This window comes from Gossypium arboreum, chromosome 3 (genome assembly GCF_025698485.1).
Source record: "Gossypium arboreum isolate Shixiya-1 chromosome 3, ASM2569848v2, whole genome shotgun sequence".
In the NCBI taxonomy this organism is placed as follows: Eukaryota; Viridiplantae; Streptophyta; class Magnoliopsida; order Malvales; family Malvaceae; genus Gossypium; species Gossypium arboreum.
In genome coordinates this window covers 91,958,166-91,982,602 of record NC_069072.1, presented here as the reverse complement: position 1 = coordinate 91,982,602, position 24,437 = coordinate 91,958,166, and the positions used below count along the sequence as shown (strand labels likewise).

The 24,437-nt window shown below is 33.5% G+C and overlaps 3 protein-coding genes across 4 annotated transcripts; 1 reads left to right on the top strand and 2 right to left on the bottom strand.

Moving 5' to 3' along the window:
- The first annotated feature begins 943 nt into the window (after positions 1-943).
- On the top strand, positions 944-5,211 carry LOC108457113 (sugar transporter ERD6-like 6). 2 transcript variants are annotated; one of them, XM_017755969.2, is made up of 19 exons: positions 945-1,189; positions 1,378-1,667; positions 1,750-1,812; positions 1,890-1,979; positions 2,060-2,119; positions 2,191-2,256; positions 2,345-2,410; positions 2,504-2,579; positions 2,662-2,726; positions 2,823-2,915; positions 2,998-3,078; positions 3,160-3,244; positions 3,326-3,372; positions 3,455-3,517; positions 3,606-3,665; positions 3,778-3,843; positions 4,367-4,426; positions 4,641-4,755; positions 4,829-5,211. In XM_017755969.2, the coding sequence occupies exons 2-19, from the start codon at positions 1,473-1,475 to the stop codon at positions 4,939-4,941; spliced, it is 1,464 nt and encodes a 487-aa protein (XP_017611458.1). In that variant the 5' UTR covers positions 945-1,189; positions 1,378-1,472; the 3' UTR covers positions 4,942-5,211. The 2 variants fall into 2 exon arrangements, with proteins under 2 accessions (XP_017611461.1, XP_017611458.1); XM_017755972.2 differs by lacking the exon at positions 4,367-4,426 and having other exon boundaries at positions 944-1,189.
- Positions 5,212-5,668: 457 nt separating this feature from the next.
- LOC108457112 (3-ketoacyl-CoA synthase 4) lies at positions 5,669-7,789 on the bottom strand. Its single transcript, XM_017755968.2, has one exon. It carries the CDS (start codon positions 7,399-7,401, stop codon positions 5,854-5,856), a length of 1,548 nt encoding a protein of 515 aa, XP_017611457.1. The 5' UTR covers positions 7,402-7,789; the 3' UTR covers positions 5,669-5,853.
- A 2,221-nt stretch (positions 7,790-10,010) lies between these two features.
- On the bottom strand, positions 10,011-13,561 carry LOC108454839 (uncharacterized). Its single transcript, XM_017753436.2, has 9 exons — positions 13,391-13,561; positions 13,149-13,220; positions 13,003-13,077; positions 12,385-12,465; positions 11,744-11,813; positions 11,577-11,668; positions 10,919-10,960; positions 10,761-10,841; positions 10,011-10,521 (listed from the first exon to the last, which is right to left on the bottom strand). The coding sequence occupies exons 1-9, from the start codon at positions 13,544-13,546 to the stop codon at positions 10,450-10,452; spliced, it is 741 nt and encodes a 246-aa protein (XP_017608925.2). The 5' UTR covers positions 13,547-13,561; the 3' UTR covers positions 10,011-10,449.
- Between the last annotated feature and the right edge of the window lie 10,876 nt (positions 13,562-24,437).

The following is a 24,437-nucleotide window of genomic DNA, read 5'->3' as shown; positions in this document are numbered from 1 at the left end:
AAATTAATTAATTAATTAATTATTAAATTAATTAATTAATTTCTAAATTAAATAAATTTTTCATCCCAATTCTAATTCGTTAAAATCATGACAAATTTACTATAAAAGAATTAGGAAATATATTTAATTTATATATTCAATATATTAATAATGACTAATTAATTTAATTTCATTTTTGAATTTTAATTATTTAATTATAATTAATTAAATAATAATTTAAAACCTTAAATTAATTCTTAAGTTATTTCCGCCCTCCCTAAGAAAACACATTCATTTGTGGATGCAACTTATTTCTCTAACTTTATTTTTTATATTCATTTTTGTTCATTTGATTCTACGTACAATTAATTTCTTGTTGCGAGCTAGTAAAGGGACCGATTGAACATATGTATTTAGGGCTTAAATCATTCTACTATAGTATCGTGACTAAGTTCTCTCTAATTACATACCATTACAAAAGCTACTAAGTGCTCATTAAATGATCTTGTTATAAGTGTGTTATCTGAATATATATTTAATCTTTTTGGGATAAATTCATTTTCCTAATATGATTTTATTTTATCTCATGATAATTATTATCTCTTCCTTTAAAAAACGTCAATTACTATTAAATAGTAATTAAGTCTTTTATTACAAAGACAAATAACCCGTGATGACGTTTACTTTTCATCCATTATGTAATACCAATGATAAATATTATTTATTCATTAGTTAGACTATGAATTTAATTGTTGTGAATGATGTTACATATTGTAGGAGTCGTATACGTAATGCATCAACTTTTAATTTCTTATCTATTTGAATCCAAATTTTTAGAAGTATACGAGCCAGGATGTTTAATTTTATTAACTATGTAGTATTGAGGTAGTATTATGGTACATAAAAGAAGATATATACAAGAGAATGCTATAAATTATTATGCAGTTCCAACAGCCAACTATACTGCTGAAAGATTTAGAAAATCAGAGAAGACAACCTTACTTACCAAAACAATGCCAAATGACAAGTTTCTGTTGGTTGGTTTAACAGCAAGGACTGGTAGTTGCACCTCCAATCAAACAAGTAAACTTTTAGTCTTCACGTTTGACTTGTAAACCAAAAACAAAAAATGATTTCTTCTTTCACGTTTAAAAATATAAACTGGAAAATCAATCATAGCATAGGAAGCTAAAGCTTTTTCTGACATTAGGTAACAATCTTACTCCCTTCCCTCTTTCTTCATTAAAAACTAGTTTAAATCGGTTCAACTTGTTATCAGATCTATGGAACAAACGAAATTGGCTACAACACACCATATACCTCTCTGCTTCATTAATTTGGATCCCTTTTATCATAATAATTTATAGTAAGTAGTAATTTTCTAACTTCTTGTTCCAGGATGTTAAACAGCTCCTTATCTTCACTCTGAGTGACCAGAAAGCTTTTGTTCCTTGAAAGAGACTGCTGATTACAGAGAAAAAAAGAAGGGAAACATGAGTTTCAGGGATGATTCTGAAGATGGGAGGGACGTACGGAAGCCATTTCTGCATACCGGAAGCTGGTATCGAATGGGTTCCAGGACGGGATCCAGTATGCTGGGCTCATCTCAAGTTATTCGTGATAGTTCCATCTCTGTTGTAGCTTGCGTTTTGATTGTTGCTTTGGGTCCTATCCAATTCGGTTTCACTGTAAGTTAAAAACTTCTTCTGATTTGGCTTTCGATTTTACTATCATTTGAAATGACAAAGTGGAAGTTTCTGAATTGGCTAGAATGGCTACTCTTCTCCTACACAATCTGCAATCATCAAGGAACTTGGGTTAACTGTATCAGAGGTATAAATTATTACACTATTGTCCACAACTGTGTTTTGTCTTTGACTTGGCTAATAAGTGTCCTATTTTGGGGACAGTATTCTGTATTTGGTTCTTTATCAAATGTGGGTGCCATGGTTGGAGCAATAACCAGTGGTCAGATAGCAGAGTATATAGGGCGAAAAGGGGTAATCCAATCCATCACAGTTTTTTTCTTGTTATGATGATTTTGATTGTTACTAAGTTCAGTTCCTTATTCCCATTGCAGTCTTTGATGATTGCTGCTATTCCTAATATAATTGGATGGCTTGCTATATCTTTTGCAAATGTGAGTTTTCTAATCATTATATTATTATCCAAACTTCATGTAGCTACTTACCTGATTGCTGCATTTTCCAGGATGTATCTTTTCTTTACATGGGAAGGTTGCTGGAAGGTTTCGGTGTGGGAATAATCTCTTACACGGTAACGATGAACTATGCTTCGGTAATTAAGATCGAAATTTGTAGCAAAGCATTGCTGAGAGTATTTGTTGTGTCTTCTTCATATGTAGGTGCCTGTGTATATAGCTGAGATAGCACCCGAAAACTTGAGAGGCAGCTTGGGTTCTGTGAATCAGGTTGGCTTTGGATCTATTCACCAATCACCATGTATGCTGTTGATGTACAATTGAATATTAATAGGAGGCTGCTATACATGTTATACTATGTAGTTGTCTGTTACAACTGGAACAATGGTAGCCTATTTGCTGGGACTTTTTGTGGAGTGGAGGATACTTGCAATTTTAGGTAATCATCTAGCAGTGGCACCTTCATTCATTCTCATCATTTCCAGTTTACTTGTATAAATTGCTAATTTGTTTTTTGGCAGGAATACTTCCTTGTACAATTTTGATTCCAGGTCTATTTTTCATTCCAGAATCTCCTAGATGGCTGGTAAGCTTGAGAAGTAGTAGGTTACCAGGTTGTACTCAAGCATGTTCACTTCGATAGTTATGATCGCCTGATTCGAGTTTCCTTCCCTGATTTTAGGCAAAAATGGGAATGACCGAAGATTTCGAAGCTTCTCTTCAAGTTCTTAGGGGTTTCGATACCGATATTTCTATCGAAGTCAATGAAATCAAGGTAATAATACTATGAGTCATTTGTGCAATTGCCACTTACACTTGTTTATGTTAGTTTTTATTTTTATTTTTTAAATTGACAGAGGTCTGTAGCATCAACAAATAGAAGAACAACGATCCGGTTCGCAGAACTCAAAAAAAGGAGATATTGGTTTCCATTGATGGTATTTTTAATTGCTCACAAAATCTGCAACAATATCATGACTTGGTCTTGGTAAGAACCACACAGTATTTTTCACTTTCAGGTTGGAATTGGGCTACTTATGTTGCAACAACTTAGTGGCATTAATGGTGTTATATTCTATTCCGCTACCATATTCGAAACTGCTGGTAAACATAAGTTTGTTTTCACATTATGGAAACATTTACCAGACAAGAATCCTTTAACTTGATGATATGAACCTTGAGCAGGAATTAAATCAGGCAATATAGCTACCTTTGGAGTTGGCTTCATTCAGGTACAAGTGCCACCAGCCTTTTCTGGGTTCACAATGAAAAAACTTGTGAAATAATGTGATGGTTGAAATTGTGTATGATTAGGTCATTGCTACTGCTTTAACCACATGGTTGGTGGACAAAACAGGCCGCCGGCTTCTGCTTATTGTAAGTTCACTCGCTGAACTGCATACCCAAATGGATATCAATATATTACTCGCGCCTTTATTTGTTACAGCCCTTTAATTTATTTCAGGTTTCCACTTCTGGAATGACTCTCAGCCTCCTACTTGTTGCACTCTCATTCTTTTTAAAGGTAACAATATGGTGGATTCTTTTGTTCACAATTCCCCTGCAAACACCTAAGTTTTATCTGTATGCTACTCGGGTTTCGGTCTAAATTATGACCATTTTGATGATTGAACCAGGATGTTGTGTCTACTGAGTCTAGCCTTTATAGCATAATGGGCATCTTGTCGGTAGTTGGAGTTGTGGTATGTTACTTTTCCTTGTTCTAATACAGTGGTTATTGGGTTAAGTTTACTACCATATCATAACGTGGATTTTAGTCCCTCTATTATTAAAAGAAATATTTTAGTTTCTATATATTTGAAAAGCTGATATTTTAGTCCTTAAATGTTAAGTTTGTTGTTAATGGAATAATATGACTTAATAGTGGCTGACTTGACATTAAGTCAAATATTAAATTAAATTAAAAGGTTAAAAGACAGTTTTGAAGAATTAGTAGAGGTAAGAAATTGATTTTACTTTTACCTCAAATTATTACGGTTTTATTTGTGTGTTTTTTTAGGTCATTATTAGGTTTAAACTAGTTATAGTTTGGTCCATATCAGCCATCTTTATTAAGCCACATTACTCCATTTGTTTTCAAAATTAGTGGGACTGAAATGTCTTTTAATAGTAAAGGAACTAAAATAATGGTACAACCGTGGTTATTGCTTTGATTCTTTGTTGATAAATGGCGAATTGTTGAACTTGATCCATTTTTTATTCCAGACCTTGGTGATAACTTTCTCTCTGGGAATGGGGCCCATTCCTTGGGTTATAATGTCAGAGGTATCAACTTATTACATTTTATAGCATTGCTATTCAAATCAAGCAGTTCTACTTCTTTCAAGTGCAGTGCTTAAACAAAATGCTGGTTTCTTTTCAAATGGCTGTGGATCAATACTACTTCCATGCCTGATTCTTACAGCATAACATCCAGTATGCTTGATAAATAATGATGATGATCTCCCTTTAAACTTTAGCATCTTATGATTTGGTGCAGATCCTTCCAGTAAATATAAAGGGTCTAGCGGGAAGCATAGCAACACTTTCCAATTGGTTCTCTGCCTGGCTGGTTACCATGACTGCCAACCTGCTTTTGGATTGGAACAGTGGAGGTACAATTTGCTCCAACTCAGAATTTAATAGAGCTATGGTATTATTAACTCAACCTCCCTTCACCTGCAACAGGAACCTTCACCATTTACATGCTTGTAAGCGCTTTCACTATTCTATTTGTGAGTCTTTGGGTCCCTGAGACTAAGGGCAGAACACTCGAAGAAATCCAACGCTCTTTTAGATAAGCTTTTCTTCTTTCCCCCCCATTTTCACTATAGAATAATTCAGTTCCTGCAATTTTCCATTCTTTTATAATCATCTCTAGCTGTAAAATTTTTGTTTATATATTTATCTTTCCATATTCTCTAGCAAGCATCTCTTCTTCCTAGCTTCTATTTCTACATCACTTGTATAAATTTCATCCTCAAAATAAAATATATGTACTATTGTCTACTTATTTGAGTGATTAATTCCTTCATTTGGCATATACATGCCATATATTCTTACCATGGCCATGCCAAATTTTCTGTTATTAGTAGCCAGGCAGAATAAGTTCATCTCCAACTCTACAATTTTGTCCGGGTAGCTGTGCCAAATATTCATGCCAAATGAATATCCAGACATTGGTATAAAAAATATAACTCTTCAAAGATCATCCAATACATGGAAAAACTAGAAAAAATTCAACATGGATGTGTTGTACATATATACCAATTCAATTCGAGTAACAAAGATTCAGCTAAATTAGTACGTTACTCATCATTGCTTCATGATGAATACAAGTTTTGAACAGCAGGAAAGCAAGCGTCACTAATCAGTTCTAGCCATTGTGGTCCTTGCCACTTTTAGCAACAGCAAAAAGGCATTATATATCAATGATATCTGAGTAATAACTATTAGTAATCACAATAATAAACAAAACAAAAAACAAACTAAACAGGATGAAATGCTATGATGGTACATTGATGAAAATTTCTATAAATGTTGGTATCAGACATGTCATTGACTAGTAAATACACTGAGAATTATAGTACAAAATGAGCAAAGTCTACATGATAGAAGTCCAAACATGCAAGAAATGCAAAAGATGAAACACAATGGTAACCAAATTTGACAACTAGCTGAGAAAAATTGAATCTAACTCAAAATGTTACCAGCTAGGAGCTTATTTTCATAGGATACTTATCAATGCAATCTTCCCAGGGACCATTACTAGACGGCTTTACATTCCGGAGAGCTTGCCAGACTGCACTGTTACATTTGAAACCACTTCCAAATGCAATTTGCCATATACGGTTGCGATTCCTAATCCTCCCCTTAGCCTCGATATATGCCAATTCATACCAAATGGAGCTTGAAGAGGTGTTTCCGAAGCGATGGAGAGTCATTCTAGAAGCCTCAACATGTATCGGTAGCAGCTGCAGATTCTTCTCCAGTTCATCAATCACAGCCCTCCCCCCAGCATGTATGCAGAAATGATCAAATGCCAACTTGAAATCCGGAATATAAGGCTTGACACTTGCATTGAACAATTTCTTCACTACCAAAGTTGTGAAGAACAAAAGCTGCTCACTGATAGGTAAAACAAGAGGACCCAAGGTTGTGATATTGGTCTTTAGCGCACCACCAGCAATTGCCATCAAATCTTTAGACAGAGATACGCCTATCTTCCCTGCATCATCCTGTTCTTGATACACACACCTAAATGCCTTATCGTCTGCTCCGCGATGAGTCCTCACCACATGAATAAGCTTATACTTAGCTCGCCTCCTATCGTTGGACTTGTTCGAAAGCAAAACCGCGGAACCCCCAACTCGAAACAAACAATTAGGTATCAACATAGACTTGCTATTCCCAAAATACCAATTCTGAGTAATATTCTCAGTACTCACAACAACAGCATACGTATTCCTATGAACCTGCAACAAGTCCTTAGCCAGATCAACAGCGATCACCCCAGCACTACACCCCATTCCACCCAGATGAAAACTCCTAATATTTCCCCTTAGCTTGTACTTGTTCACAATCATAGCAGACAATGAAGGGGTTGGGTTAAACAAACTACAATTCACAACAAGAATACCAATATCCTTGGGACTAACATTCGTGTTTCGAAGAAGAGTATCCAATGCCCCAAACATAACCTCCTCAGCTTCTTCCCTTGCCGCCGCCATAGACGGCGTTGGAGGAATACTATGCATTGCTTTAGGCACATAAGTCTCTTCTCCCAGCCCCGAGCGCTCCAAAATCTTGCGCTGGAACTCGAGTGACGACTCATCAAAATCCCCGGTCAACCTAGAGTGCTCCAAGAAACGACCGTACGGGGCTTTAAGATGGTCGGGAGGACGGTAACAAGAATAATCGACAAGGTAAACGGGTCGGGGTCGGGTCATGATATAGACTGTTAACCCGAAGACTAGAATAGCAGAGCAAATGATGATGCTGACTAGATTGTATTGAAGGTGAAGCCACAATTGGCGTAAATCATCAAGATTCATTTGAGAAACTTGGATCGATAGTGCGGCGATGGCAGGGATAAAACAGAGGGTTAAAAGATTGGAAATTAGATAGTGGTAACCCAATTTGACGTACTTGAGATTAACGCTTTGGAGGAAATCCGGTAGCCTTCGGGATTGTTGGATCCGAACACCAACTGAGCCGCTTCCGGAGCCACCATTTGTGGTGGCTACACCCCTTTGGTTCATGATGCTCCGTTAAAAGTGATGAACCGGGGGTATGGCGGGGGTTTAACGGTCAAGAGGGAGTGGTAAGTGGTTGTTGCTTGGGACTGACCAAATCTATTAATAGATTTGCAAATAGTGAGTGAGTCGTCACCCAAGGTTTGAACTTTAAAAAAAAAAAAAAATAATAATAATAAAAATGTGGGAAATTTGAGAGAAGAAATTTAGTTTCTGGAGAAAATAAAGATTAAAGATGGGAATCTAATGCAAAGAGTGGTGCGGAGAAAGGAAGGGAATAGGAAAAGTTATGAATGTCAAGAGTCTAAGTGGTTGCTATTATTGAAATCTTTGTTTTCGGTGGAAAGAGTTGAATTTTTTTTTGTTTAACATCAATCTGAATTTTTCATGGTTTTGAATCATTTTTGTTTACTATTTTCTTTGTATTCTAGTTACTCCATTTTCTAGAATCACGTGGCTAAAAATGATGTCATTCTTATCGTTTTTTTTTTCCTTACCCACATTCAAATTGCATGAATTTTGAAATTATTTGGTCAAATTTTGTGTTCCATAATCTAAATGTTTTTTTAAGGAATGTCTACTCAAACATTAAATTTTAAATATAAGAATTTGTGTAACAATTCATATGTTACTTTATTTTTAATTTTATCAATTTTATATATCTTTTAATTTTTATAATTTTAAATTATTTTTTAATGTGATGTATAAGATAAATAATATCATATCAGTATAAAATACATGTAGATTATCATATCAATATTATTAAAAAATAATATTTTAGTCAATAGTTTTATAAAAATTATTTTAACTTTTTTAAAAATAATAGTTAAATTTAACTCAAATAAAAATAAGTATCAAATTAATAAATAAAAAAATTAAATTCTTTAGTTTCCTTCTGATACAATTTTCAACCTTCATTAATTGTAAAATTAAATATTCATTTAATCTTTGAATTTGTCGCTTTCTTTTAAGTTGATACCTCAATTTTCATTCTTGAGCGGGGATATTCATTAGATTAGTGCTCTAAAAGGTTTTGGTACTTTTTGCAACTCTGTTAAGTCTGGTGCATGTGATATTTTTATATACTGACATTATAATGATATCATAATTCTTATTTTTTAATTTAAAAATTAAAATGTATATATAAAATCATAAAAAGAAATTTAAATACAAATAAAATTATATATTAAATTGAAAAATGAATTAAAATAAATATTATTTAATTATAAAAACCATATTTGACAACAACCAATCAGCACCCAAATGACATGAGGGATAGAGCACGTAGAGTGATGAGATGGGTTTGGTTGGCCAAGGTAAGCAGTAAATTGGCGACCAGAATTGCCATCGGATTCAGATAAGCCTCATTTCACAACCCAACTTTTCTTCTGGAAAATTTCTTTAATTTTTTCGATATCTGTTTAGTTTTCCTTCAAATTTCTACCATGACTCCTCATCCTATTTCCATTGGACAACCCCAACATAACCCATGCATTTTTAAACACCAAACTTACTTACAGAACCATAATGCCCCTGAACCCACGTACACGATTCAACCCCAATCCTGTGTCGTCTTATTCCTCAGTACTCTACTAAATCTCACCGGAGAAGAATCAAATTATATTCTACTGTTGACACTACTAGAAGTCACAATCACATTGAACAAGGACGATGATCTTTGATGCTTCGTAGGCTTACTTTCCATGCTAAAGGCTTGATAATCAATATTAGAAAATTTGTGCTAAGGGAAATCAAAGTAAGCCGGCTGACCTAACAAAAGTAATTAACTAATAGCTATAGCAAACAAATTTTTTTTTTAATTTATTTTTTTAAAATAATATAAAAATAATATTTTGTTTCATTTAAGATAATTTAATTTTTGTAACTTTTAAAAATAATATATTTTATTTTTGTTTATAAATTATTTATGATATTTTTATATTTTTTAATAATTTTAAAAAATCAAATTATAATATCTTTATGATATCATCATTACCACATGTCACTGTCTGAAAGTACCACCATACCAAACTTAATACCATTACAAGGAAGTACTAAAACCCTTCATAGAATGAAAATTTAAATCATAAATATCAATTTGAAAGAAAATAATAAATTTAGGGGCTAAATGAGTATTTAAGCCTCATTTGTACTCAATTTCAAACTCAAATTTGCGTTTAAATTAAAATATCTCAATACAAATTGAAAAAAAAAAGGATTAAGTTTGCAACTCAAATAAGAATATTAAAAAAAGAAAGAGTAAATGTCATAATATCCGGACTCTCTCAAATTAATGGATGATTTAAATTTAAAATATATGGATTACAGGGACATTTTTTGTTTGATGGTGACTTCTTTTTTAACTACAAAACAATGTCAAAGAAGAGACTATTTGTTATGAGAAAACCTGCTCCGCCATTGACCACGCTTCATCAACCCTTTTGTCTTACTTCACAAAATAATTCACTTTCTAGAAATCTTCGATCTCATTATTTTGTGTTCATCTTGATTGCAACGCAAGCTTCTATATTAAGAATCAAATTACATTTAATTTCTTTTACTGAAAAGAGAAATAAATTAATCCATGTATATTAAATTAAAGACAAATGATTCCATTCTAGCAAAAACTTCATCATTTTCTATTGTTACTGAATAACAATACAATTACACAAGATAAGCCATGTATACCTCACTCTAATATATAAGAACCAATTTTATTAATAAAAATGCTTAATTTACTTTTTACTTTAATATATAAGAATTAATTTACCTATTTTTAAAGAAAGAGACCTCTACTCAAACTCTAATCCAAGATGTCGAAAAACATGTTTGATTTTTTCGGACCACATTGCCAACTGTTCAAAGGTGAAGATCTCCTCTTAAGCTACGCAACTACAGCATCTTCCAAACCAAAAAAAAAAAAAAAAAGGGGGCATGTGGCTGTAGTTTATTTACCAAAAGTAGCAGCTTAGGGAAATAAAATGAGTGACAAAGATAATATACGGAAGAGAATAAAAGTGAAATAAGTTCCAATGGATTCAAATGGCGTGGCTCCTAGACAGCTTCCCTTATGAGTTTCTCCGTGAGAGCTTTCGGCAATCCCATCACACTGTCTATTGTCCCTACCTGCAAAACCAAACCCACATCTCATGCCACAATAAATCATGCTCTTCAGATCCGATTGAACATACCCGTATGCAGGACTCAAGCCTAAGCTGAGTAATACAAGTTTTGGAAAAGGCTTGTTGGTAATGTCGAGGCTTTGGAAGTATTCATGCATTATATGATTCATATGTTTAAGTTGCCTAGGCAATATGGTGCAAGAATCATATTTACACTAGATTCGCAAAAATAATCAAACTAACCACTTGTTTAATGTATGGCTTTATCAAAGGATGTTCGATCAGCAATCCCCCAGCAACATGTAGTACATTCCCTTCCTCGATCTGATCAACAAGTAAAGAACAATGACAATGCCCAGGCCGTAAGCAAAAGGAGGGAAAAGAAAAACAAAAACTCTTACCAATTTCTCAATGACTTCGTCTGGTATTTCATGGAAATGTATCTGCAGGGCATTAAAAATGAAAATTAATAACAACAAAAGAAAGTGTTAAGCCACATTATGGACATGCTTAAGTGCAGCAGACTGTTTTTTTACCCAGAAGGAAACATGATGAATATGGTGATGGAAACATGCATAAAGTGGGTAGAGTAAAATATGTTCTTCATTACTATTTCATATTCTGTGGCTACTATAGCTTGATGCAAGTGTTAAATAATTTGACTAAGTAAGCTGAAGAACTATACCCATCACACACACACACACACACCAAGGTATGAAAGGAAGATGGAATGAGAGTGGGGTCTGAACCAAAGCATTTTCATCTATGGTTCTATAATGCACTCTGACATTTATGCTTCACAACAGTGTTATGGTATGTTCTAGGGTTCTTAGAAATATATTTTTCTCCTAATGAAACCATAAACTCAAGACACCGAACCCTTAACTCTAAGCCCTAAAAACTCCGATTATTTTTATTGTCTTTCCAGCAATATTGAGGTTTCCTATAGATAGGGCTCGCCAAGATCTTTCTAACAGACTGTGCGGCAGTCAGTCGAGCGATTTAGAAGAATATAATTCTTTCTTAGCAAATTCAGATAAAAATTAGAGCCATTAATACCTCCACTCTATCCCATTCTCCTTTTCTGAATCCAGTTTTAAGGTTTGTAACTAGAACAGATCCCACAGTTGCAGCATGCCCACCTGAATAGCCTGCGCAAATGGTTAATCAGTAAAGTTTTGAAAGAGTAGAACAGTAGAAATTGGATCAAGAGTATTATCACAAACCTTTTATAAATTGATGTGCTTCTTCCTCATTGGCTGGTTTTTCCCTTATAACACCTTCATAGACCACCACCTCCAGAACATTTAACAATAACAGTGAGGTATAAAAGTAAAAATGTTTCGTACAACATGAAAATATTATTAAATGTGCCTACGCTTACAAGCATGGATTATCACCAATTTCCATCTATGAGATGATACATCGTACAAATGCATTTAGGCAAAAAAACAAACATTTGCAAGATAAGCCTACAAGATAGTGGTGGATATCTTACAGCACTTCTAGCATGAGGAAATAGTAAATCTGACTATTTGTGAGACATTAGCCTCTTATAAGTATTGAAAATTTACAGTCAAAAGACTTCACATTAATCATGAAAAGGAACAAATCCATTGTAACATCTATTTAAGGAAGCATTACATTATAAGAACCTGTTAAAAAGGTTTAAGATAGAAATTTATTTACCTATATATGGTTTAAAAATGAAATTTCCTCCAAAGAGCCAAATAACATTTATAACAGAAATAAAATAGATTTTCGCAATTAAAGAAGCATTATTCAAAATTTTGACACATGCAACAAAGACTACAACATAATTAAACATTTCAGAAACTCTAAAGCATGTCCAAGAATAGATATTTACTTGATCAGAAGAAATTAGTAATGTTGGCTCAGCTTCCTTTACATAATCACCGACAGGGAGCCTATGTAAGATTGCGTCTGCCTGAAAAAATTCATTCAGCTAAGCCGAAGCAACAGAATATACGAACACAATACCATGCAGCAGGCAACAGAAGCAGTGGCAACAATGAATAAGAAAGATTATGCATGTAAATTTAATGATCTGAAAGGGAATGTACAAAGGCTACAGTTTGAAAGAGTATGCTGTCGCAAACTTGATCGGTCTCAGTCCCCTAATTATTTTGTAATACATCTAACACGGATCAAAACCAGAATTTCACCAAGAGAAATATGATTCAAACTAAGCATCCTATTAGACTTAAGTTGCAATAACAACATGATACTGGAGCCCTAAATAGCACTTTGCAGTTTTATTACAGTGGAATTGATAAAAGAAACTCGAAAATTTCCCTCCAATTTACAATAAAACACCCAGAAGCACAATAAAGAAGAAGAAAAGATGAAACACGGCTCAAAGCAAGCCAATAAATACATCGATTCTAGGCTCTAAAATTTTTCAGTCAATCAAAACAATCATTCCAAATGAACACAGCAAGATTAAGTAAAAGAAGAGGAAAACCTTTGCTTCAGCAAGGGCCATGACCAACTCCTCTGGCTTCTCCTTTCTGATACCTTTCTCGTCAATGTCTGCACTCTGCAAAAATAACAAAAAATTAAACTTTTTTTCCCTAATATATTAAAATTTCCAGAAGAAATGAAAATTACCATGAGTGTGAATTCATATCCCATTTCAGCTAATATTTTACGACGAGGTAAGGAAGATGACCCCAATATTATCTGCAGTGAAACAACTATCAATCAGTTAAACTTTCAACAGAGTTTTTGGAAAGCTAATATTCGGGGGTTTTCCTTTTATTTTTATTTTTAAATTGTTGATATAAATCTGTTTTGAAGACAAGCAAATAGAAACAAAGATGCTGTCAAGTAAGTGACTAGTTTTGGCGTACCTTGAACTGAGAAGTTTTGTCTTCCATTTTTGTCTTTGCAAAAAGCGGAGCTCTACTGATCAGCGAGTATTTAGGGAGCAACAGTGAGTTAACGAAGAAAAAAGACCGAGTCTGAGATGGTGCGGACCGAAATAGGGCCCTGGTTCCAAGCCCCATGGACCACTAAGCCCGCCAATGCTCCATAAAATTTATTCTAACGTGAAAGCCCAAGCCTAGAATTGTCAATACTCGTGAATTGACTGTAAAAATTGATTTTGCCATGATTTGTAAATGTGTTCTTTGTTTATTTTTTGGGTGTAATCTGTCTTCAGTTACTGTTTGTCAACAATTTAAATTTTTCTTCAAATTTAATTCGTTATTTTATTTTTCTTGGTAGTCATCTTTTAAAATATTAAAATTAGTCATAAATTTTGCTCTAATGCTATTACAATAATTTTGATTTTATGTAATTCTACATATAAATTTTTTATTTAATTTAATTTTCACATATTACTAATATTGTTATTGATGTAGCATCATTTTATATTTACATATACTATCCAACAAAGATTATATTTATCTAATATGAAAACAAATTGATGCATTTCTTTTTTAAATATGTACAATTGTACTAAAATCGAAAGTTAATGTATATAATTTTCGTCAAATCAAAATCTATGTATTACATTGCATCTATACAATTTATAAACTCTTTACTGAGTTGTTATCCATCAACCGAGCCTCAACTCAAATCCCAACCCATTTAAGAAATTACCAAAAAACCCATTTTATTTGCAAAGTAAGTTATGAAAGATCTAGTTTTAGCCGTTGATGAAAAATACAATTTTTGAAATCGAATTTTGTAAATTGAAATAGTGAGAATATAAATCAAAGAATTTATGCATTAAGTATGAATCCATAATATGGATTTAATGAGTATTTAAATCAAGTAAGTCATTAATTATAGTACATGGATTAAATTGCACAAGTGTCATCATTAGTGAGAATCGATTTAGGAAATGCAAGAGGTCTTATGTAGCAATTTAATCAAGGTCTTAAATGTAATATGGCCATTTTGAAAGTGTGATTAAAGACTAAGTTTCATCTTTGCCATCAATCTCCACTAAGTGAGATGAGCATGAATCATGGCCATTCATAAATGATTAATTAAGCTTAATTAAGCTTAATTAGGATTTTAGTGACTTATATATATACCATGTTAGTGGGAAACAGAAACAAAAATTTTATCATCATCTTCTTCACATTGTCGTACATGCGTAAGGGAAAAGAAAAGAACAGAAAATTTCAAGGGTTTGCTTCACCATTGCCGTGAGCTTCCAAGACAAATTACTCGAGACGAAGCTAGAACATCGAGGGACTAAAATGATAACGATTGGGTAGTAAATTTGAATAAAGTAAAAATGTTGCTTGTCTCATGAATGTTAAATATATTTGTGGTATGATGATTGTTGAAATGCTATGAATGTTTAAGAGAATTAATTCATGCTATATGATGAAAACTACGATGACTAGATGAACGAAATTAATGCTACATGATGCTACACTTTTCTACTGAAAAAAAAATAATGCTACATGACAATATGATGTATATATATATTTTTGCAAGATGATGAAATTAAAATGATATGATTTTGCTATGTAACTAAATAAATGATAAAGAGATCATGTGGATATTATCATTATGAATGCCCTATTAAATGGTCTCAAATAGAGTTACGGGTATAGTTGGCATGTTATAGGATTAGTATACAGAGATACTGTGGTGCCGGTTGCATATTACTTTGATTACATACTAATGATCTAGGGGTGGATATATGCGTGCTAAACATGTATTACTTCAATTACGTACCAATGATCTAGGGCAAATATGAGGTGTGTCAATGGTTTAATTTGCATATCCAGTCTTGAGTCCGTGTCTGTTTAATAGGGGCCAAAACATAAATACTACAAGGTTAATTATATAAGTTGAAATGCGAATTGAATTATTTGAATAGCTCATGTTTGATTTGATCGTTGAATCTTAATGTAAATGTGATGAATGATAGCATATGAAAGATCATGCGAAATGTGTATTAAGAGCCCTAGGGGCCGATGATGCTATGAAACGAGTTGAAGTACTTGATTAGTCGATTTATGAAAATAAGACATGAATATTGATATGAAAGTGTTACATGTTTGAAAATGAGATTGAGATAGCAATGATGCTAAGTTTTGAATCAAAGTGTAACAATAGATATGGTAATTTAAAGCCTTGAAAGCATATTAGTAAGTTGATATATGAGTCTTGAACAAAATAATGATTTCATAAAGAATCTGTAAGTAGTGAACTATGAGACAATGCTAAATGATAAAGACTTGTTTATAAATGAATTCATAACTAGCTTACTTGCTTGATTTGTTTATGTATTGTTTTCGAATTATGTTAATATCACTAAGCTCATTTGCTTAGTGAGAAGATCTATTTATTTTCATGCGCAGGTGATTAATCTATCGTAACTTGACATGTTAAATTAGGTTCCTCATTACACTTGACAAGCTTGTTTCCGAGCAATTTATATGTTTTTGTCATGTTTTTACTTAGTTTTCGTTTTTAGTTTTAATAAATGAAATGTTATGTTTTTTTATTACTTTTGAGACCCAAAATGGCCAAATGCACCACCAAAGACTTAATGATTGGTTGGCTATTGAAGGGAGTCATCGGGGGCCCAAACGTGAGCAAAAATATCGCCTAGAAGAAGGGTATCACTACATCGAAGCATGGAAGTCATTATACCTTGAATAGTGTTGAATTGAAGATGATTGAGGCCCTTCACAGTGATATCTCGATATCCAAGAATGGGTATCGCGATATCCAATTCCCAAGGAATCGCCCAAGTCAAGACTGACAAGGATATCGCAATACCAGACCATAGGTATCATGATATCCCTAACGAGGCAGACAGAAAATGACCGTAGGGGTAGCCCTTATCCAACTCCTACACCAACCAAAGAAACACACTTAGGGGCATTTTGAGCATAAAATATGGGTTAGAAACATTGCTAAAAGAAGCTAAATTTGGTTGAAAGAAAAGGAGACTAGATAGACTTAGGCATTTTTCATTAGTTTTAGCTAGTTTTTCATTCTCTTTTCATCTTTTAAGGTTTAGTTTTCTCCATAGCTTAGGGTTTTATTTTTCTTGCTTGTTTTTCTGGTGTTTTTTAGTTCATATTGTTGGAAAAATCCCAGTTTGAAAATGATTTTTTTTGCACAGCGAAAAATTAAAAATTTGAAAATCGACTTGGTTTGAGATACTTATGGCAATAAAACTTAACCGAATTTGTACCTGTGTTTTCGGCTTAGCGGACGTTCATTGTTTTTGACTTTCAACCAAATGATCTTCTTTGCTTTCTCGTACCACAAATTGCTTCAAGTGTGGGCTTAAACCAATTGAATCAAAACAGAGAATTAGAAAAAGTTTTCTGTCCTTTTGGGGTGACAATAAAAATTCTTTCTTCTTTAATAGAAATGGGTAGAATTGTAATTCTGGAAAAATAAATTTAGAAGTTAAGATTAAGTTCTCTTTATTTTTTGATAGAGTAATAATCTCAAAAAGTTGTGTTAATAACTTTAACAGTGCTATCTATTTATAGGAAAAGAAGATAGAACCTTTGTAGAGTTGTAAAAGTTCATTTCCATTAGAAAAACAATATCTTAGTTTATCTAGGACATAGGGCGGGGAAACCCTAGTTAATAATAACTAGGGTTTTGTCGTCTCACCTTGTAACGCCCCAAAAATCCTTTATAATTATTCACGTGTGATTGTGACAACAGTGTATCTGTTTCAATGATTATGTGTTCTAGGAGTGTTTGAGAAGTCTTGGGTTCAAGCCTTAGCTTGGGAAAAAAATTTGTTTTTAATTGAGTAAACCCCTATCTTTAGCTAGTAGGCTTATAAATAAATATTGGAAAAACATGTTAGAATGGACCTGTTGGTCTGGTGGTTAAGTAGATTGGCAAAGTGCTGGTGTTTTATTTTGCTGTTAGTGCCATGTAGGTGATTTAGTCTAACAGAACTACTGAAGAGTTGTAGTGGAATTTGAATTAGGTAGTTGAGGGAGGGGTGGACGGTTTTGAGGGATTTGGGGAGAAAAATTTGGGAATTTGAGGATAGTGGGAGAGATGGTACCGAACTTGAACTCTTGTTTCTCAAGATTTTGGCTTTGGGTTGTACTTTCTCTCCATTTCTGTTTTTTTTCTACTATTTTCACTTTTTGGAGGCCGAATCTTTGCTAAGGGTTTCTACCATTTTTGTTCTCTTTCTTTTCTGAATTTGTTCTCCTTTACGGTATAGGTGCTTTCCCCTAAACTGTTGCTATCGTTTTCTCTCTTTTTCTCTTTTGCTCTTTTTCATTGGCTGAATATTGTTAGGTGATTCTCAGCTACACCTTTTGTTTCTCTTCGGCTTTGTCCTTCCCTCGACAGACGTTTACTCCTCCACCATTGCTGATTCTTTATCTGCTTTGGTGTCCCTCTCTGTGCCGATATTTTTCCCATAGTTGCCGTTCTCTTCATCTTTGTTCTTTATCGAATTGTTGTGCCTTTGGCCTTTACCTTTGGTTTATTTGATGATAGTTCCTTTCTCTTTATGCGGTCTTGTGCTTTCGATGAGTTTGAGTTTCAATTTAGTTCAAACTGTTCATACGATTATTTGTTAATAAGGGTTCGGTTGGATTGCAAGAGCTTAGTGATCATTCGTTCTCGACGGTTTAAGTAGGTAGGGCCTTGGTTGTTCAAACGAGGTAAGTGGTTGTCGACTAAGTGATTAAGTGTTTTCGATTAGGGTCGTTTTAAATTTGGTTGACATGCAACTAATTGCATGTTTATGGTTGAACTTAGATTTGGAGTGCTCAAGCACTGTGTGCGCATTTTCGTAACCAGGTGTGTAATCACAACGTTGAAAACTGAAATTGGAAAAAAGTCGAAAAGTGAGGCTGTCGACACCACACGGGCTTGTGGTCGCCCATGTGGTGGGTCGTATGATCGAACACGAGCATGTGATCGACGAGGTTGGTCGTGTGCAGAACACGGGCATAGGTGGCTTTGTTTTACTGTGCAGGTAATCCCCAGACATAGGTGGATTGATGCAGCGAGGGACTCAAAGGTGGCCACACAACCGCATATATTTTCGTATTTGATTATGATTATAAGTATTATTATTTGGGGTATTTTTACTGTATAAGGCCTCTATGGATTTTTGCCTTAATTTAGGATATGTTTATCATTGTTTATGATTCGTAATTACTAGTGGTAGGGAAACATGGGTTTTCAAAAGTTACAAATGTTTTCTTTCAAAGTACTCACCATTACGTAAATTGTTTTAAAAGCTTCTGCAAATTATAACGACTAGTAAAAAAATGGTAAATGTTTTGGAAACAGATAACTTGATTTTAGAGTTAATATAAGATAACAAAAAATGATTTAGACAGGGAAATGGTTTATCAACGACATATTTTTCGAAAACACTTTCATGTGACATCGCTAGATTCGGCCATAATATCTGGGCAGGGTTTAGGGTGTTACACACCTCTTTATATGAGAGGTTTTAGGCCTTTATCACATCAGGTCCAATTACGAGTATTTTTTAGGCCTTTTTGACCCAATATTCTGTAATGTGATTAAACCAGAATCAGTTTTTTTTATTTCCCAAAATAAACTTTAATATTTACATATCACATAATTTTCTCATCCCAATTTCACCTTAGTAAAATTTTAATGATTTTACTCCTGGTAAAATTTTGAGAAAATTCGTTCAATATGTCACAACTCAACATGTTTACTATGACCGAATGATTTATTTTCATTTTTAGGCTTTAAAACAGTCCAAAAACATAAACTCATTCTTCCATCATTTCTTAAGTAATCCTATATAGGGTTGCAAATTTCCATTTCCATTTTTGGAAACCTATATTCATTTCCAAATGATTCCATTTCTCCATTTCGGAGAAAATCATAATCATCCATAAAGGTTTTCCGTTTCTTTTTTCTATTCATTTTGTTCATTTCTATTCAAATAAGCAATTCAATTCTAGTTTCAACGAGCTAGCGGAGGGACCGATTGGACATATTTAGTTGAGGCTTAAATGATTTATAATTAAGTTCTGACTTTTCGCCTTTTAGTTATAAACTAATTTAGTCACAAAGTCATTCCACTATAGTATCATGACTAAGCTCTCCCCGATGACATATCATTACAAAAGAAACTACTCACTGCTCGTCTAATGGCCTTGTCATAAGTGTGTTACCCTCATAGGATATCTTTGATCTCTTTGGGATAATATCTTTTCTCCCAATATGATCCTATTTTATCTCATAGTAACCATTACATCTTTCTTCATGAAAAGTCAATCACTATAAAATAGTGGTCAAGTCATCTATCACAAAGATGGACGACCCAGGGCCACATTTACATTTCATCAGCCATGTAATACCAACGCGAAGATATCATTTACTCTTGTTTTTAGCTATTAATTCCACTGTTATGAATGATGCACTATAGAAGCCGTATAGCCAATGCGCTCGCTCTTTGTTCCTTATCTATTTAAGCTCAGACTTTTAGTTACATCAAAGTATACGAGTCATACATACATAGTCCACCATTCACTCAAGATTTAGGTATGCCACATTACGAATGTCACAAGTGAATAAATCCATAAACGGATTCAGGATCTATTCTGATTGGGTCTTGTCTGATGTACTATTAGTCCAGTCAGTAACATCCATGTCTCTATCTTCTGAGAGTCATCCACTTTTATGCCTAAGATAAGACATCTCCCCAATTGAACTTGATAGATGACATATTAGTCTTTCAATCAGTTTGCTCATTTCCTAGTAGACTAAGGACATGTTTAGGTTTTTTTACTAATACAAATTGTCTTTTTGTACTACAGTTCAACCACGTAATACAGCTTAGTATTAGTTAAACACTTAGACAACCAATGAGCAACATTTGCTTCTATTTTTTTTTGCGTGCAAAAACCATGTGACGATAATTATACAATGTAACACCCTAAACACAAATGATGAACTAGATCCAGATCTTGGGCATTACCACTCTTATACAAATGTCAATCGATTTCAACTACTTAATTACAATGCTTCGTAATAAAATACATAAATACTTGCAACAAATGAATATGAGTACGATACACATGAATTGAATTACAATAGCATCTAGATTTAAATCCTGATCTAACGTAAGGTTCCTAAGTTACTAATTTAGGGACATGTTCAGGCTTCGATCAGCCGCCCAACTACTATGTATGCATAATATACCGATACACCACTTCTTTGGTATAGTATTGGCGTCATTCCTCTAGGCGTGTTCTTACATTTTACCTGAAACATAAAGAATAAACCATGTAAGTTCAAGAGAACTTAGTGAAGGATAATCATTTGTACCATAAACGTACTTTCCATAATCGAGTGAGTAGTCCAACTCTACCAATTTTCCTTCTTTGGTATTCAACTATCTAATATCATGATTAATACGCCAATAACTTTATCTTCTCTGGACTTTCTTTCGATCCATCCTGACAATGGTTCCTTTACTCATACCCTTTTCAAACAATATCTGGAGTCACTTACTTACATGTTCTTTCTTTGACTATCATTTCCTCTAATAACTATGGACAAATGTCTCTCTTTGAATTACTTGACATAGCCATTTCACAGGTTGTTCTTCCAGTTTGCTTGGTCCTTACTCTGGATTCGGCAGCTACTCTGGTGCATACTAACCTTTCTGATTTTAGTTGAAAACCATAATGGGTTCGCCATAATGTTTCATATGTAGTCCTCCATGAAGGAAGCTCATTGAAAATATCTTATCCTGGGTTATAAACATGATACACCATGTGGTTCCTTCCTTTAGAGCTCTCCACAAGGGCATTTCTTTTCAAATGGGTTGCCACAAGGGCTACTCCTTTCAGGGTTCACCACAAGGGCCATTCCTTTCGAGTTTCGCCACAGAGGCTTTCTTTTATATTATGCCACAATGACTTCCTTTTCTGACGTGTTTGCGATATGGATATGCTAAAACTCACTCTGTATGAGGTTTGCCTATCATCGTCCATGGGCTTTCCTTTTCAAAGATCGTGTTTAAAGTCTCAACGGACCTCTTTAGATGACTTCGCAGAGACAAACATAAACTCAATGGAAAAACTTTCCATGCATTAACCTAGTTCACATTCATCTTTAGGACCATAACTTAATCTTAACGAATACATTCATAGCATACATCTAATACACACATAATCGACCAATCTACTTCTTAGATCCATGCCATAACATTCATTTTATCCTCAACAATCATTCATACATTACATGACCATCATATTATACTCATCTAGCTTCAGTTTCATCATTCAATCGTTTTACACAAGAACATCACAAGTAAACAACGTATAAGCAAGAGTTATCTTAGAGACTCACCTGACAGTAACATGTAATAGCTTAAGCTCCAAATCTAAGATCTACACATGAACTGTAGCAGCCATTGTCATATATAACAAAAGAATACCATCAAAACCCATTTGAATGAACTTTACCATTATCTCAGCACAGATAATCCATATACAAAGCCTTACTTCTTTATGCACTCATACAGATCTACTCTTTCAGAGACATAAGACTTACCTTAACATTAAGAAATCGTTAATGGAATTTAGGGTTTCAGATCTAGCTTAAATTGATGTCTCCGTTGTCTCCAGCCTTAAATTTTAATATTTTTGATGAAAGAGAAAAGAAGATTGTAACGGGCCTATTTTGTCCAGGGCATAAATATTAAATAAATAAATAAATAAAACAGCAGCCCAATTACAAAGAAAAAAATAGCAGCCCAAATGGCCCAAACCCAATACAACCCAAAACAAAAATAAACATAAAAACAAAAAAAAAACCCTAGTGTGCCGCCCTAGTCCCTAGCCTCTGTCACCGCCACTGGCCACCGCCTTGCCCATCTACTCCACTGCCCATTTGCACCTGCAGGGAAGCAAAAAATAATCATTAGAAAAACAAGTTGTAAATTAGGCTATAAAAAACCTCAAAGAATATGTAGTTTTTTTACGAGATTTGAATAAAAAAACAAAAAAAATACAAACACAGAGAAAGCAATTCAAGAAAAAGAGCAAAGAAGTGCAAAGCAAAATCAAATCAGATACTAAGGTTTATTATTTTTCTTTTGTTTTTTTTTTGAATCTATTTTTTTCTTTTGATCCATATACATATATATAATAAAAAACACAAAAAAAGAGAGAAGGCTCACCTGTTTTTGACTGTCGGAGGAAAAATGAAAAATTTTTTATTTTCGATCGCCGTAAACGGCGGAGCCATCTACCGCGACCGGCGACTAACGCGGCGTTTCGCCGGAGCTATGGTCAGCCTAGGGACTTTGGAGAGAAAAGAGGGATTTTTTTTCCTGAAAGAGGAATGAAATTAAATTTTTGAAAAAAAATTAACTTAAATAGGGGTTGTAAAACGACGTCGTTTTGAGTTTAAGCTTCAGGGGCCAAAATGGCGTCGTTTTGACGACCCGATCCGACCCGACCCGACCCAAGATCCACTAGGATCCGCATGTTTTTGGATGAAGGGGCTATTTGCGCCCTTAGTCTTTCCGCTTTTAAGGCCGGTTTCAATAGGGTCCTATTCTATTTTCTTTTTTTAATTTTTCCACTTAGTTTTATCTTGGTTTCGGTTTGGTCCTTTTGGAACAGTGCATTTTGGAGGACAAGGAATATTTCCCCATTTGGTCCCCCATCTTATCCGCATGTTATAATTTGGGTCCGATACTTTATTTTATTCTGATTTTTCCCTTTAAATTCTGTCTAGCTTTCAGTTTAGCCTTTTTTTTATACACTTACATTTTATTTAGTATTTTATTTATTTAAATTTATGCTTCTCAGTTCATTCTAATCCCAATTTAGTCCTTAGCCCATTAATTTCAACCCTTATAATTTTTATTTTTATTTTCATATTATTTATTTACTTATATTTTACGCCCTAAATTTCATTTTAATTCTAATTGAGTCCTTTTTTAGTTTCCACTTTCACTTTTAGTATTTATTATTTTTATTATTCTTTTCTCTTATTTTACATTCATGGCTTACATTCCAAATTTTATTATATCGTTATTATTAATATTATTACTATTATTATTCATGCTAGTTCTATAATGTCAACTTGTATAATGGTTATTGGACTGTTGTTTTATTTCATTTATTTATATTATCATCGTCATAGTATACCATCATTATTCACTAGTATTAGAATTGCGTGTTATTGATGTTTTCTACTTGTTTTGTCATCTTTTCTACCCATTATCTTATATCGTGCTAGTATACATGTCGAATGTTATATTCAAATATATTTGACTTTTTTTTAAAGTGTTACATTAATTTAAAGAAAATTATAAAAAATAATAATAGGCAATTTTTCATATTTGGAAATTCGAGAAGTCGTGTCGTAACTTACTGGGTTCTGATTTTTCTCGTCAGACTTAAATAATTGAATATCCTTTTAAAATTAATATAAATGAGTTTTGAATAAAAAATAAAAGAAAAATTTATTCTCAAGGATTCGAGGTGTTGTGTCCTAACTTATTGGATGTGCCATTTTGTTACTTCGAGACGAGAAGGTCTTTAACATACGTTTTGATTTATTCAAATGATTTTTAAATAAAATAACATCACTACAAAGAGAGATTGTATTTTAAATTATTTTCAAGTTTCTAATTTTCGACACTAAGACATTAATTAATCAACTAGGTACCAATTTTGGGCCTTACGAGGGTGCTAATCTTTCCTTGTACGTAACCGACTCTCGAACCTATTTTCTGGATTTTGTAAACCAAAAATCATCATTTTAGTAAATTTAAAATTTTATTAAAATGATTGAATTACGAGGTGATCCGATCACACCTAATAAAAAATATTGGTAGCGATTCCTGTTTTTCATTTTTAAAAAAAAATAAAAGTCGACTTCTTTCAAAAAATAGTTTCGATAGTTTTGCGACTC

Coding starts and splice junctions, on each gene's coding strand:
- LOC108457112 (XM_017755968.2), bottom strand. CDS start 7,401: ATGAACCAAAGGGGTGTAGCCACCACAAATGGTGGCTCCGGAAGCGGC.
- LOC108457113 (XM_017755969.2), top strand. CDS start 1,473: ATGAGTTTCAGGGATGATTCTGAAGATGGGAGGGACGTACGGAAGCCA. Junction 1,668..1,749: donor CTATCCAATTCGGTTTCACT/GTAAGTTAAAAA, acceptor TGAATTGGCTAG/AATGGCTACTCTTCTCCTAC. Junction 4,756..4,828: donor TTTGGATTGGAACAGTGGAG/GTACAATTTGCT, acceptor CACCTGCAACAG/GAACCTTCACCATTTACATG.
- LOC108454839 (XM_017753436.2), bottom strand. CDS start 13,546: ATGGGGCTTGGAACCAGGGCCCTATTTCGGTCCGCACCATCTCAGACT. Junction 12,466..13,002: donor TGGCCCTTGCTGAAGCAAAG/GTTTTCCTCTTC, acceptor GAATTTTTTCAG/GCAGACGCAATCTTACATAG. Junction 11,669..11,743: donor AGCACATCAATTTATAAAAG/GTTTGTGATAAT, acceptor CCATTTGCGCAG/GCTATTCAGGTGGGCATGCT.